Below are 14,259 nucleotides of genomic sequence, written 5' to 3'. Positions count from 1 at the left end.
TAGGTCTATACAGAGGTGTGATGAAGGTTCTGACATGCACACTGACCTTACATTTACACTAGAGCTTGTGGAGGAGCTAGGCCGACTTAAATTGGCGAATTCGCTTGCAGAAGCAGTTGACATTGATACACAGGCCCCAGTTCGTGGCGGGCAACGTGGTGGGTCTCGTGGGGGTGGACATCGTGGAGGTGGTCAAGCTGGTCGCAGCCGTACGACCGAGTCGGCTCCCATCTACGAGGAAGGGAATGAGGAGGGTGTAGAAGAGGCATGGCTTGGCGCTGATTGGGTACTGTCTGATGACGATGGCAGGACACCGCGATGCACGCCTGGCGATGGTGCTGGGCCATCCCATAGCGTCGATCATCAGGGCACTGTTCCAGCCCACACTACATCCCATGGTGCTAGCACGGACTTTGAGGGCCCTCCTCGTATGTCGCCCCCAGTTTTCAGTGGATCTGCCCATGATGGTGGATGCATATTTGTCCCCACACCAGGCATGCCCACCCCACCTCTAGTGCATGTGGACCCCACCATGTCAGCTCCATCTCAAAAACCCCCACGGAGAGGCTGTACAGATTGAGCAGATACCAGCTGAGGACATTGAGCCGGTGGAGGCTTTGCGGAGATCGCGACGCCCGCGTGTGCATGCTCTCGATTGCGGGACCGGTGATGGTATGTACTTCGTCTACACTTCCCATCTTCTTGAGCTACTTGTACTGTGCATTTGATTGATTATGTTAATTTAATTATGCTGTTGTGTCTGATGAAACAGGTAAGATTAGACCTGTCAGGGCATATGGGCGGAAACGAAAAGATCATTAAATGCCTTAGTGTATGCTTATACTTCCTGCCTACCTGCCTATAGGTGACTGCATAGTTACGTTTCACTTTTCTTCTAAAGTCGTATTTTTTTTTTAGACCTAACTGCAATGGTGGACACGAAAAGGCCATTGAGCTGGATTGTCCTTGTGTGCTTATTCTTCATGTGTATAGGTGACTGGAATAAGCATGCAAAATGTTCTACTAATTGGGGAGAATCTTGGTGGCTGTGCATCTATTTCTGGATCATTGCTTGGGGAGAATACTGGCTGTCAATGTGTTTGTTGTCAAGAAATTGATATTTTGGAGAAAACCCATAAGGCGTATTGTATTTATTGATGTATTAGGAAGTTTTTCTGCACTTGGAGTTTTGATTGCAATTTGACAAATGTTTGGATTGGTATTCATTTGAAGCCAAACTTTCTTGTGTTTTTGTATGTTGTTAGCTACAGTAAAGTGGGTTGTAAGAGAGTAATTTGTTTTTTTATTTTTGTTATTTTTGTGAGAAACAAATGTGTGGTATTGTTGATAAGCAAGAAGAAGTAATTTGATACTTTCTGTAAAAGAGTTTGATGACGAAGTTTATGCGGATCAATGGCAGAACCAACTCCTTTGTAGCAAATCATTTATCCGAGTCTCTACAATGCTTGGCTAGGTATGTGTCTCTCTCCTAATTTTCTGATTCGCCTTCCCTACAATTCCTAGATTGGTACATCCTCCTTCCCATTTTCTTATTTTTAATCTCCTTTAAATCCCCTCCTCTCTAGAATGATTAGATCTGTGTACATTTGATTACAAGTTCGTTAGTAGGAACTTTGGAGAATAGAATTTATATTTTTTTTTTCTGAGTTCTAGAGCAGCTCACAATATAACTTACCCAAAGCTGAAAACGGCAAAAATCTTAGTTATGTGTGCATGTTTTGTTCCTTTCGCTTCTTGGGGTTTGTAATTGTTATTTATCATTGTATATATTACCTTTTCATTTTGGTAGCAATTTGGGAACCCAATGAGAAACATTTAATTGATTATTGATTTTTTCATCAATTAGCCTTCTTATTTTATGATTTTCAGTATATATATATATATATATGTTGTGTGTGTCATTGGCCAATGAATCAAATCTTGTCCATCATTTTCTTTAATGAAATGATGGAGGCGTTAATGAAAAATTTGCATACTGTTTGAATGTTACTTTTATTGTTTGTGTATTGCCGTTTTTTGGGTTTGAATTATTATCTATGCTTACAAAGGTATATGCATTTTTCTCAATAATTTTCGGTTAGTATCTAATGTCTCCTTCACCACAGCACATTAAGACGTTGGAGAAGTGGCCAACCTTCAGAATCCTGGGAGGCTCATAAGGCAGCAATCCAAGCACTCATAAAGCTGCCTTCAGGCGAGCTTGTTACAGGTATAATATGATTCAGTAGTTGGAACTGGTTACATCAGATTTTGTTGGTAGTTGGAACTGGTTACATCAGATTGGAATGCATAGATCCAACCATGTCTTTCACTATGAACTTATGGGGTTCATTTTTATGCTACCACGATTTTAGGTTCAAGTGATACAACTTTAAAACTTTGGAGAGGAAGCAAATGTACACATACTTTTGTTGGGCATACAGGTATTTTTTCCATTTATTTGCCTTCATTGTGCTTTATATATATATCCTTATCTGCAATGTGTTGAAATCATGTGGGAATGAAAAAATTGTAGATTTTGCAAACTAACGATGCTGTAAAATTTTCTTCTTACATGTCTGTTTGGTGATCATCAAACATATTTTCTTTGAGCTTCCTATAAGTTAGAAGTGGAAGAAGCATTTAATAAGACTTCTGATCTACAAGTTGGCATTAATTGACCAAACTGTTGACATGGGTAATCCTCATATGTTTAGTGCTTTACATGGTTTGATGGCTAAAAAATTTAGACATGATGATCCCTCTTTGTCTCCTGTGGAGTATTTGGTGGGAAATGAATGCTTGCACTTTTGACGGAAGTGAGATTGATTCTTGATTTGAAGTTGCTCTTCCGGACTTTATCTAAGCGGACTAATGCTTTGGCATTCATTACCAATCTGACTGGTTTTGTATTTATCTTCACATGATTGAGAGTTGTGTTATTTGCTTCAAACTTGGCTTTATAATATGGCTTTATATATCATTGATAAAACAGATCAAATATAGGCTGATGCACTTGTTCTGAGGGGGATCAGTTGCACATTTGAGGAAGGGCACAAAATACGTATTGTTGGCAGAATTGGCAGTGGCAAGACCACTCTCATAGAGATGAACCTGTTTTGTCCAGTGGAGCTAGCTAGAGGGAAGATATAGTAATGTATTTATTGAAACCTGTAGTATTCCATGTAATGTTCACTTTTTACGTAACTTTTAAATTTTAAGTGTTCATTTTTTTCCTAATTCAGAATAATATTACAAGGTACATCATAATTTTAGGGTTTTATTTACTGTGTTTGGGATTCAAGAACCTTTATATAGCTGTGTTATTTGTTTTTTTTAGTTGGTTGGTGTCAATTTTTATTCATGGTCATTTTGTTCTGGACTTCTTATATTGTGGCTATTAAAATTTTCAGAATTGACTTGAAGAATTTAGATAATTTTCTAATGTTGGACGATTTATCATGTATGAATAATTCCAATCCTATCTTTTTTAAACTTTGAATTTTCTTTGATTGGTATGGATTGCAGTGAATCCTCCAACGAGGAGGATTTCCAAATCGTTCATGTATTCATGATGAAATTCATTGTTGTTTTTTACGTCATGTACATTCGTTAATCGTGGCTCATTGTGTATAGGCTGATCTAGTATTTTGTAACTACACAATAATGGACTGCAGTGAATCAAATAGACGGGGTACGACCAAAGCTGACTGAATAGGATCAAATAGAGTAAATAGAATGTAGTACACCGATTTTCCTAGAAACCACAGTGGACTGAATAAGACCAAAGTAGATATAATGGACCGAATACGACCAAAGTAGTCCAAAAACAAAAATAATAAGGTTATTTTTCTATATATACATATCTGCCAGTGAAACAATTGGAAAACGATGACACTTCTACTTAAAGCACACATGACAACAGATGGTACTTGGAAGTATACACATATCTTACTAAATACCACAACAAGAAGTCGTACTTTTGCATTCATGCATCCGTACGTTGTCTCGTGGGTGCATCAACTTCATCATCCCCCACAACATGAGCCACCACTTCATTCAACATGTTTGCACTCAACGTTGCGATCCTCCTTGCGTGGTCATGCTCCTCAATGGCAACTTCCAACTGATACCTTAACAAAGTGTGCCTAATGTCTCCATTGCCATAGTTGGTTCCTTCGCTTTGAGAAGTGCTATGTGGAGTTGAGGTTGATATGTTTGGAGTTTCCGACGATGTAGACGCACCACCATGCACGCCCATACCATTACCATGCAAATACTCCATGTATGCAGCTTCGGCTTCCCTTCGATCTTTATATGATTTGTGATTGGCATTTGGGAATTTATGAACTTGTCTACTCGCATCTACCCAACTGTCGTATATGCCTGGAACACGACCGTTAAACACAACATAGGTTCGTCCCATCCTGCTCTACAAAAACGCAATGGTGGGAATTCTTTGCACTAGAATGTGGTTGCACCTTCTAACGTGTGAAGTGGGCTTTTGTAGAGGAAATGGGGCTAAAACTCGATTCTATATAAATCGAGTTATAGCATGCGGAGTTACATATAACTCGACTTCTTATTAACCGAGTTTCTGAAACTCCGTCATTTCAATAGTCTTGTCAACGGTAACTCGATTTATGTGGTATCGAGTTTTATATAAAATCGATTTCCTTAATATCGAGTCATGTTGTCCCCCTCCCCACATTTCAGAACCCATGCACGTGTCTGGCTCTATCTGTGTTGAAAACCTTCACTGTCTGGTCTCTGAAAAAGAAAGCCTATGAGGTGAACAAAGTTTGCTAACTCTTCTGCCATTTTCCTTGTCATTATTGCATCCTCACCAGGCGTGCTGTTGCTGTGGTCCCCTTCTTCTTTGTTCTGGCATATCTTCCCTGACAGGTATATATTCACTTACATAACTACTTATAAATGGATTGACTTACATTACAACTTATAATTTGGATTGCTTTCTACAACCATTCTGACATTATGTGTGTGTATATATATACATAAATGTATGTATGTATAGATATATGTATATATAGACAAACGTACTTACCCATATCATAAGATGTATATGTGGCATTCCCATATATATGTATATATATATACACACACATACACACACACACACACACACATATATATATATATATACATGTATGTCCCTATGTATATGCAAATATATGTAAATATAAACAAAGCTACCTACCCATATATGATCACATGTATATATATATATATACACACACACACATGTATAGGTATGTTTACATATAATGTATGTGCTTAGGGCACCAATTTTTTGAAACATTTTGTTAGGAATTGCAAAAACTATTAATACATTGAAAATCCTGGAAAAAATTGTCCAAGAAACGATTAATTAGATAACAGTACTATTATGACTTATGTGAGAATAATCTTATGTGTGTGTGTGTGTGTGTGTGTGTGTGTGATAGTGACATTGTATACATATTGTTCCTAAATATGTCGAGTTTTATATAGTAATGTATATAATAATTATTTTTGAGAATTCTTTTGGGAAATATGTATATAATCATTCTAAATAAACATATATATAAACAAACATTGTACGGTGAATTAATATGATGACATATGCATTCATTCATACATATTAACAATGCTGTGTAATGTATACTGAGGTTTAAATTGTATGGCTCTTTCAGTTCTGAAAGTCTTTACTGTGTGGGTTCTGAAAAAGAAAGTCTGCGAGGTGAACAAGTTTTATTGACCATGTTTGCATTTTCCTACTCCATATTGCATCCTTACCAAGCGATATTACAAACACCCTGATTCTTTGTTGTGGCATGTCTCCCCTAAAAGGCCAATGTTTGTGTCCAAACGAATCAAGTGTGTACACCTATAATTAGGATAGCATCATAGTGCATCTGTAAAAGATTAATTACTGTTGCATTAACATAACCCCCTATCTTCTACATGATAACCACAATTAATTGTCCTTATCCAGGTCTGGCATGGGTCGTCACTGCTTCTACGTTTACTATGATGGGGAACAATATTTCCATGACTTGCATGGGCTGTCCTATAAAGGCGAGTCAGTGAAGCAGAAGTTCATTGAGTTGAAATGGGGAACACACTTGAGAAAAATGCATCGGAAGATAATGGAAGCTCTACGGTTGGACAAGGAGTCACATAAGATATCCATTGTGTACCGTGCCCTCCAGATACTTGTGAGTACTCAGGTTGTCTACAACTCAAATCCGTTGGGTTGCAATGCTGACGTGGACATGATGTGGGCAGTGATTAAGCGGACCCCCCAGTTCATAGCATCCGACTTGTATGTAACTGTTGAGGCTGTTGGATTCCATGGTAGTGCAAGTTCACAGCATGCCAGTGGGGTGGAAGAGCCACACTCATTGTCGGTTGACGTGCATCCTCCCTTTGCCTATGCCACGCCTTTCCCCTACAATAATCAACCATGTAATGCGGTTGATCATTTGGACAACACCGAAGTGGTGGGTGCCACCAATACACATGATGTGGGAGGGTCTACTCACACATATGAGCATGTCCAAGCTGATATGGACGGGGGAATTGATATTGATGTCAACCGAGATGTGTATGAAGAGTTCATTGATACTGATGGACCAGTGGACGACGCGGAGGTCTTAGATGTATCACTGGTCGAAAATAACGAGGAGGATTGCCTTACAACAGTTCCTATCCCAGAATGGTTCACATCAAACACATGGGACAATATTAATGACCTATCACCTGCATTGGGTACAGGACATCTTACAAGTTGGCATAAAGATGACCACCCAGCAAGGGGGATGCTATTCAAGAATAAAGCCTCTGTTCAATATGTGTTGACCCTCTACTCTGTGGAGCATAATAAGCAATACAAGGTCATCAAGTCTGACACCAATAGGCTGGTAGTGCGGTGTAAGAATGAGGCATGTCTGTGGTCAATTCGGGCCAATTGCAGCAAGAAGCACGGGATGTGGGTTATCAGTACATGTAAGGATCCCCATAGTTGCTCATCCCTCCAGCTACCAACTGATGGGCGGATGATGGATTCAAAATTCATCTCCATTGCACTTGAGAAGTATGTACGGGAAGACCTAACCCGAAAGGTAAGGGACTTGCGTAGTATGTTGCATGCAAGGCATGGGCATGATGTAACTATGTACAAGGTTTGGGAAGCCAAACAGAAGGTAGTTGCATGTATTTACGGGGATTTTGACGAGTCATACGCAGAATTGCCACGATTTCTAGCTGCATTGTCTGATGCAGATCCGGATACTGTGACCACATTAAAGTGTGACCCCCATGTCTCGGGGACTTGTATATTCAACTCCGCGTTTTGGGCTTTCGGTCCGTGTATTAGAGGGTTTAGGCATTGCAGGCCGGTGATAAGCATAGATGCAACGCACCTTTATGGCAAGTACAAAGGAAAGCTGTTGATAGCAATGGCAACAGATGGTAACAACGAGGTTTATCCACTCGCATTTGCCGTTGTCGAAAGCGAGAGCACGGAGACATGGGGATGGTTCTTGGCATGCCTGTTGACCTATGTTACAGACCGCACCAATTTGTGTATAATATCCGACAGGCATCGTGGGATACAATCATGCTTCGATGACACCACTAGGGGCTACTTGCAACCGCCCTTAACCCATCACCGGTATTGCCTCCGCCATTTAGTAAGCAATGTTAACACTAACTTCAATAGTGTGCCGTTGAAGAACTTGGTATGGAACGCAGCAACTGCGAATCAAGTTAGGAAGTTTGAGAACACCATGGATTGCATCAAGAATGTCAACCCGGCTGCGTACGACTATCTTAAGGAGGTAAATCAAGAAAAGTGGACACTTGTACATGACTATGGGCACCGATATGGGACAATGACAACCAACCTGTCAGAGTGCTTCAATGGGGTACTTAAGGGCGCACGTAGCTTGCCCATAACTGCAATGGTGAAGTTTACATTTTACAAGGTGAACTCATACTTTGACGAACGTCGAAACAAAACCCTAGAGAAGTTGGAAGAGGGGCAAGTGTGGTGCAAATATGCCTATGACAAGTTCGAGGAAAATCAAGAGAAGGCGAAGCTCCATATTGTTAGAAGGATGAGTGCGCAACAACGGTTATATACAGTGGAGACACAGTCTTCACTATTGAACATTGGCGGGGGAGATCACACCCATAGGGTTTCCCTCACAGACATGACATGCACGTGCGGCAAATGGGAAGCAAACAAGATCCCTTGTTCCCACTTGATAGCAGTTTGTGCCAAACACAACCATGATGCCACTGAGTATATGGATCATTTCTACCGCCTTGAAGAACGGTATCACAGCTATGAGCCTATATTCCAACCACTAAAAGATAGCTTAGAATGGCCGGAGCCAGCAGAAAGGAGAACCGTGATGCCAAACCAGCGGTTGATCCGTGAGAAAGGTCGGCCAAAGTCCACGAGAATCCGTAATGAGATGGATGACGAGGATAGGGAGTTGCCAACCTCATTGTGGATTGAGAATGGACCAAAGTTGAAGTGTGGGTTGTGTCACCAAGAGGGTCATAACCGTCGTACATGTCCAACTCGAAATGTGGCTTCAACAAGCCATGGTGCTATGTAGCAGGTAACAATTACAAATCATAGTAACAAGGGGGTATCATAAGTTATTCTTCTTTACATGTTTAGATATTACATTATATGAGTTATAATTAAGATGTGGGCAGTAATTTGTAGATCGGAACCATGATAGTAATACCATTGTATCAAATGTAGCTCCACTTTGGGCAATCTTGTGATTACTTCTTCCAGTAGTTGCAGTTAGTCTTAACTCCTACATATTACCATTCCAAGTCTTTTGTCCCAGTTTTGGTGTTCTTTCAATCTTATTGTTTGTGGTGTACATATTCTAGTATTCATGAGGTCTCTATTTCCCTAACTGTATATGTTTTGCTGCAGATTTGTAATTGTTGCCAAGGTGTAACTGTAGATGCTCCTCATTTAAGCAGGCAAGCCTGAATGCTCTTCTATATTTGTCAATTCAATTTATTAATTACCATGGGTTGTATATTAATTTCTGTGTTGGCTACTCCTCAGAAAGGAGGCAACTTCTGAAGAGAACAAAAAGAAGGTGTCACTCAAATGCTATGACTCCATGTTTGCCTAAAACCATTGTTGGCGGATGCTGTCCAAGTTTCAATTTACAATTGTGAAGAATGTTTAAAATGCAGAAATTGAACTTTTTATTTTTGTACATCAACTGATTTAAATGCATAGAGGCTCTTTACTTACAAATAAGCTTGTATATATGGATGATTTTTTTATTCGCGTAATGCAAATGGGGGAATGTTACTGATGGATGTGGTTGGTTATGATTTGTATGGATGACTTGTTGTTCACAGCATGGTTGTCAGCAGGTCCACTTTTACTATGAATAAGCACGATACTGAATGGGTGTGAACAGTGCAAGTCGCAAGCAAAACTACAAGTAGAAAGGTTATACTAAATGAAACTCGATTTTCCAGATAACGAGTTACGTTGCAGTCCATTTTCAATCCCCTTCGACTGTATCCATTCTCAATTCTCAAGTATTTGGGTTACTCGATTTCTCTAGATCCGAGTTACGTTCAACATAACTCGATTTATAGGATACCGAGTTACATTGGAGAGCACTCTACACAGCTAGATTCCTCTTGGACTGTATCTGGACCAGTCCAAATAGCTGGACTGGGTGTTTGAGCCCAGTCAAGGTAACTCGATTTCCGTATAACTGAGTTATGTTGAGAAGAACTCGCTATCTGTAGCTTCGAGATACGTTGAAGACCATTGTGCACACTTAGATTCCTCTTGGATTGCCTCTAGACCAGTCCAAATATCTGGGCTGGGTCGGGAAGCCAGTGAACGTAACTCGATTTCGTTATTACCGAGTTATGTTGAAAATAACTCGATATCTCTAACGTTGAGATATATTGAAGACCATTTTCTACATGTAGATTCCTCTTGGACTGCCTCTGGACCAGTCCAATTATCTGGGCTGGGTCAGGAAGCCCAGTCAAAGTAACTCGATTTACGTATTACCGAGTTACGTTCAGAAGAACTCGATTTCTATAGCTTCGAGATACGTTGAAGACGTGTCTACAGTTAGATTCCTCTTGGACTGCCTCTGGACCAGTCCAATTATCTGGGCTGGGTCAGGAAGCCCAGTCAACGTAACTCGATTTACGTATTACCGAGTTACGTTCAGAAGAACTCGATTTCTGTAGCTTCGAGATACGTTGAAGACGTGTCTACAGTTAGATTCCTCTTGGACTGCCTCGGGACCAGTCCAATTATCTTAACTCGATTTCTGTATAAGCGAGTTATTCGCATGTAACTCGATTTCTGTAGTATTGAGTAATTCTACTTTAACCTGATGTTCAGGATATCGAGTTACTTCCAATCGAGTTGCCACACACAACATGGATTCCTCTGAGATACACTACGCACAGCATGGACTCCTTTTAGTCCCAGTACACATAACTCGATTTCTTAATAATCGGGTTATGTGTATGACCAACCCACTATTTAGTGCTCAAACGTACGAAGCAGCAACTGTTCAACTTCTTCTCAGCGAAAGTTTGGAGAACCAGAACAATGGCTTCTCAATGGCAGAGAGACAACGACGATGGTCCTGCTGATCGGTCCCCACACTTTTTCAAGATTATTCTGCCGAATGCTGTTCAGGAAGGAAAGCTTGTAAGTATGCTCAAATTTATAAACTAGATTCCTCTGAAAATCATATGCTAATATACACTTCGTACACTTCATCTTCTTTATTTGTGATTCTTGAAAAAATGTACATTTGTTACATGTAGTCAGAAAAACTTTCATTTTGCAATATGTAGGTTACACTTTAAGAAGAACACAGTCACATAACAGAGTACTTTTGCATCGAACACTTTTATATGAACAAAAAATGAAACAGGGATAAGCGCATGGTAGAGATAAAGGAAAAATAAATACAGAGCAAGAGCAGATGGCATTTTTTTGAAAATGTGATAGGGCTTATAGGGTCACCACAGATGTATAACTCAATTTAAATTGTGAAACTGTGTCCTGGGATCAAACTAGGATACAGAAATCGTTCACTCTTTTTATCATTTGTTTTTTAGAGTTCACAAACTTATGAAGTGGCTAAGTGGCAAAAATTACTACGTCTAAATCCAAATCCTGCCCATAAACAAAAGTGGGTCATCTTCAATGTTTCCCCAACACCCCAAAACCAAATCACAGACACATTATCAAAATACAACATTTCCCCAAAATTTTTTACATTTCAACAACAACAGAGAAATGTAAAATGTTGACAGCTGTTGATGGTTATTTTGGTTATAAGATTAGGTTGTATAATTTGGTTTCAAAATTCATAAGATTTGTTACTGTTATAGCTATTAAATATAATGTCAATGTTGCAGGATTACATTTTATTTTGTTTGATTTTCTTTTCTTTTTTGTGTGGGGGTGGGGGGCTGTAACTAAGAAGTATTCTGCCATCATTCAAACTTTTATTTTCTAGCATTGTGTATAAGGATTGATTGCATGTGTTTATTTCCCTAGCCTGCATTTATGTTATGGAGATTCTTTTTACAGCGGATTCCAGATAAGTTCGTGCAGAAATTTGGAGTGGACCTGTCAGATATGGCCTTTCTCACAATTCCAAATGGTAGAAAATGGAAAGTCAAGTTGACACAACATGCTGGGGGGGTTTGGTTTCAAAATGGTTGGTCCGAATTTGCAAGCTCTCATGGTGTAGCCGTGGGGCACTTGCTGGTTTTCAAATATGAAGGAAATTCACAGTTTGATGTACTCATATTTGATGCCACTGCAACAGAAATAGACTATACTTTAGACGACGAACTCCAAGTTCATAGGATCGAAGATGATGAGAGTGATGACAGCTCTGTTGAAATCATCAAACACTTTTATAGGGGAGAGGGTTCAGGTTTGAATGTTACATTTTTGTAAGCAACTGGTTGATTTGTTTAGCTTCTGCTCTATTAATTTTATGTGCATGACTTCGTATTTTCAACTTCTTTCAGGATCAGCCCATCCTAAGAAAGACGGTGGTGTAGCTAAAAATCTTGTTATAGCCAATGCTTTTAAATCAGAAAATCCCCTTTTCACTGTTATCATGCGTCCATCCTACGTTAATGGCAAGGATCGTGCGGTAAGCTTTTAGCTTCACTAAAATGTAATATTTTTGTAATTTAGAAATGCAACTCCCATTAACTATCATTTTTCATAGATCAATTAGAAAGATTGTCACACTAGATACTTGTGGCTGGACATTTTGTTGGTAATGATTTTTTCTTATTTGTGTTTTTAGGTGAAAAGATGTAGATCAATTAGATACTTGTTGCTGGAATATATTTGTTAAATATCTATTATTGTTCCTTGTACAGAGTTTACCCCAAGACATTATCAACTACTTACCAAGAGACGGGTTTACCAAGGACTACACCAAAGCAAGTATACTCCCTGTCAAGCTCCAGATTGTGGACCGATTATGGCCTGTGAAGCTATACATTTATGAACGAAGTGGGGGTTCATCATGTGTCGTATCAGCTGGTTGGTCTGCATTTGTGAGGGAAAATAGTTTGCAAGTAGGAGATGTTTGCGTATTTGAGCTGATTATGAGGGACGGTGTTGTGTTAAACGTCCACATTTTCAAGTGCCAAGACTAAGTGGTTAGGGTGGATGTCTAATTCAGAATAATATTATGTGATGTTTAGAGTGTGTTTACTTTGCAACTTTACTATTCATCCCTATTTTGTTCATCCCAGTTTGCAACTTTATTGATTGGGTACTTTTGTGATGTTTAGAGTTTCACTCTTGGAAAATTTTTAATTACTATGATGAACTTTCATATGTATTTTAAAATGAATGTGATGCTGTATTTTTTTCTGCGCTTTTGTTTGGATTTTGGCCTTTTTGCATGTCATTCAATTATATTACATTGAATGGCGACTCTTGGATTTTATTTTAGGGGGGTCAACATTGTTATTGCTATAGGATTTTGTTCTTTTCAGATGACATTGTTGTATGTTTTGTATATATTGTAACACTTTAATACAATGACACCATGTGCAATAATTTTTAGTCATTATTTTTGATGTTTGCAAATTTAGATGTTTAAAAAATAAGTGAGAAGTTAATCCATCAATTGTGTCAATCAATATAATGTGGCAAATTGAAAAGCTTGATAGCTAAATTTTCAAAATTTCACTTGGTAGCAATTTTTCAAATGTTATAGATGAAGTTCGAACTTCTTGTAAACTGCAAGGACTAAAATAGGTACTGTTTTATTCAATGAACTTGATGAATCGTTGCTCAAAGAAAAATATCATTGTTTCCTGAAAAATCTTTGTATCTTACAAATGAATAACACAAAATACTGGTGAAATATGTACCAATACGCTATTTGCAGCCAAATTTTCCACGGCTCCTTTGCCAGCTAAAAAACCACGACCAAGAGGACTGTATGGAACTATTCCAATGCCAAGCTCCCTGCATGTACAAAAACATTAAAATTCGAGAGAGCATACTCATGCTTCTGGATAAGATAATTAAATTATATTGAAATCAAATCTACACAAAATGGATGATATTTTTTTTTTTTTTGTTGCAGTAGTCCTTCAAAAGAACGGTAGAGTTGCAAACGCAAGGATGAATATAAGGGGAAAATAAAAAAGGAGAGAGATTTAGGATACACGGAAACATTCAAGACACCAAAATTTATAGAAAAACATCATCTTTGAACTAAACAAACCTGCAAACAACATCTGTCAGACTCCTATCATAACTGCTGCCATTAACTACTTATGAAAGTGGGTCATCCACACGGCAGAAATGCAAGTAATTCTATCATTGTCATAAGGAATCATGAGTCTGGATTATTTCTAAATCCATTTTCTCAAGAAATTTTCATGAAAAAGAAATTTTCATGAAAACTGTGAAACTTACATTTTATTGAAAATCATACCACTAAAAAAGAAGTAAATAAAAAATATTAAATAAAAAGGCTCCGCATGATTTTTGGAACAACTTAGAAGACTACTTGTAGCAGTCCCAAAATGGCAGAATGATGACACTAGAATTTAGGGCAGCCCTACAAATTTCTTATTAAAGGCAGGTAATGCTTACATCACATCACAAAAATAATCATGAACGGCAATTCTTTATGTTAGCTTCAGCACAATACCTTCACCATATTG

General features: G+C 38.6%; 3 protein-coding genes across 4 annotated transcripts; all 3 read left to right on the top strand.

The window, feature by feature from the left end:
* The first annotated feature begins 1,223 nt into the window (after nt 1-1,223).
* Nucleotides 1,224-3,249, top strand: LOC115961262 (phospholipase A-2-activating protein-like). Of its 2 annotated transcripts, none has more exons than XM_031080337.1 (4): nt 1,224-1,474; nt 2,127-2,230; nt 2,376-2,444; nt 3,007-3,249. In XM_031080337.1, exons 1-4 carry the CDS (start codon nt 1,392-1,394, stop codon nt 3,009-3,011), a joined length of 261 nt encoding a protein of 86 aa, XP_030936197.1. In that variant the 5' UTR covers nt 1,224-1,391; the 3' UTR covers nt 3,012-3,249. The 2 variants fall into 2 exon arrangements, with proteins under 2 accessions (XP_030936197.1, XP_030936153.1); XM_031080293.1 differs by having other exon boundaries at nt 2,996-3,249.
* A 2,753-nt stretch (nt 3,250-6,002) lies between these two features.
* Nucleotides 6,003-8,630, top strand: LOC115955727. The gene has a single exon (XM_031074018.1). The coding sequence runs from the start codon at nt 6,003-6,005 to the stop codon at nt 8,628-8,630; it is 2,628 nt and encodes an 875-aa protein (XP_030929878.1).
* Nucleotides 8,631-10,639: 2,009 nt separating this feature from the next.
* LOC115955722 (B3 domain-containing protein At4g01580-like) lies at nt 10,640-12,729 on the top strand. The gene is made up of 4 exons (XM_031074005.1): nt 10,640-10,741; nt 11,636-11,987; nt 12,085-12,212; nt 12,448-12,729. The coding sequence occupies exons 1-4, from the start codon at nt 10,640-10,642 to the stop codon at nt 12,727-12,729; spliced, it is 864 nt and encodes a 287-aa protein (XP_030929865.1).
* Nucleotides 12,730-14,259: the final 1,530 nt, after the last annotated feature.

Source organism: Quercus lobata, chromosome 1 (genome assembly GCF_001633185.2).
Source record: "Quercus lobata isolate SW786 chromosome 1, ValleyOak3.0 Primary Assembly, whole genome shotgun sequence".
Lineage (NCBI taxonomy): Eukaryota > Viridiplantae > Streptophyta > Magnoliopsida > Fagales > Fagaceae > Quercus > Quercus lobata.
Note: the sequence above shows the minus strand (reverse complement) of the source record. Positions and strands in the feature narration are given on the sequence as shown.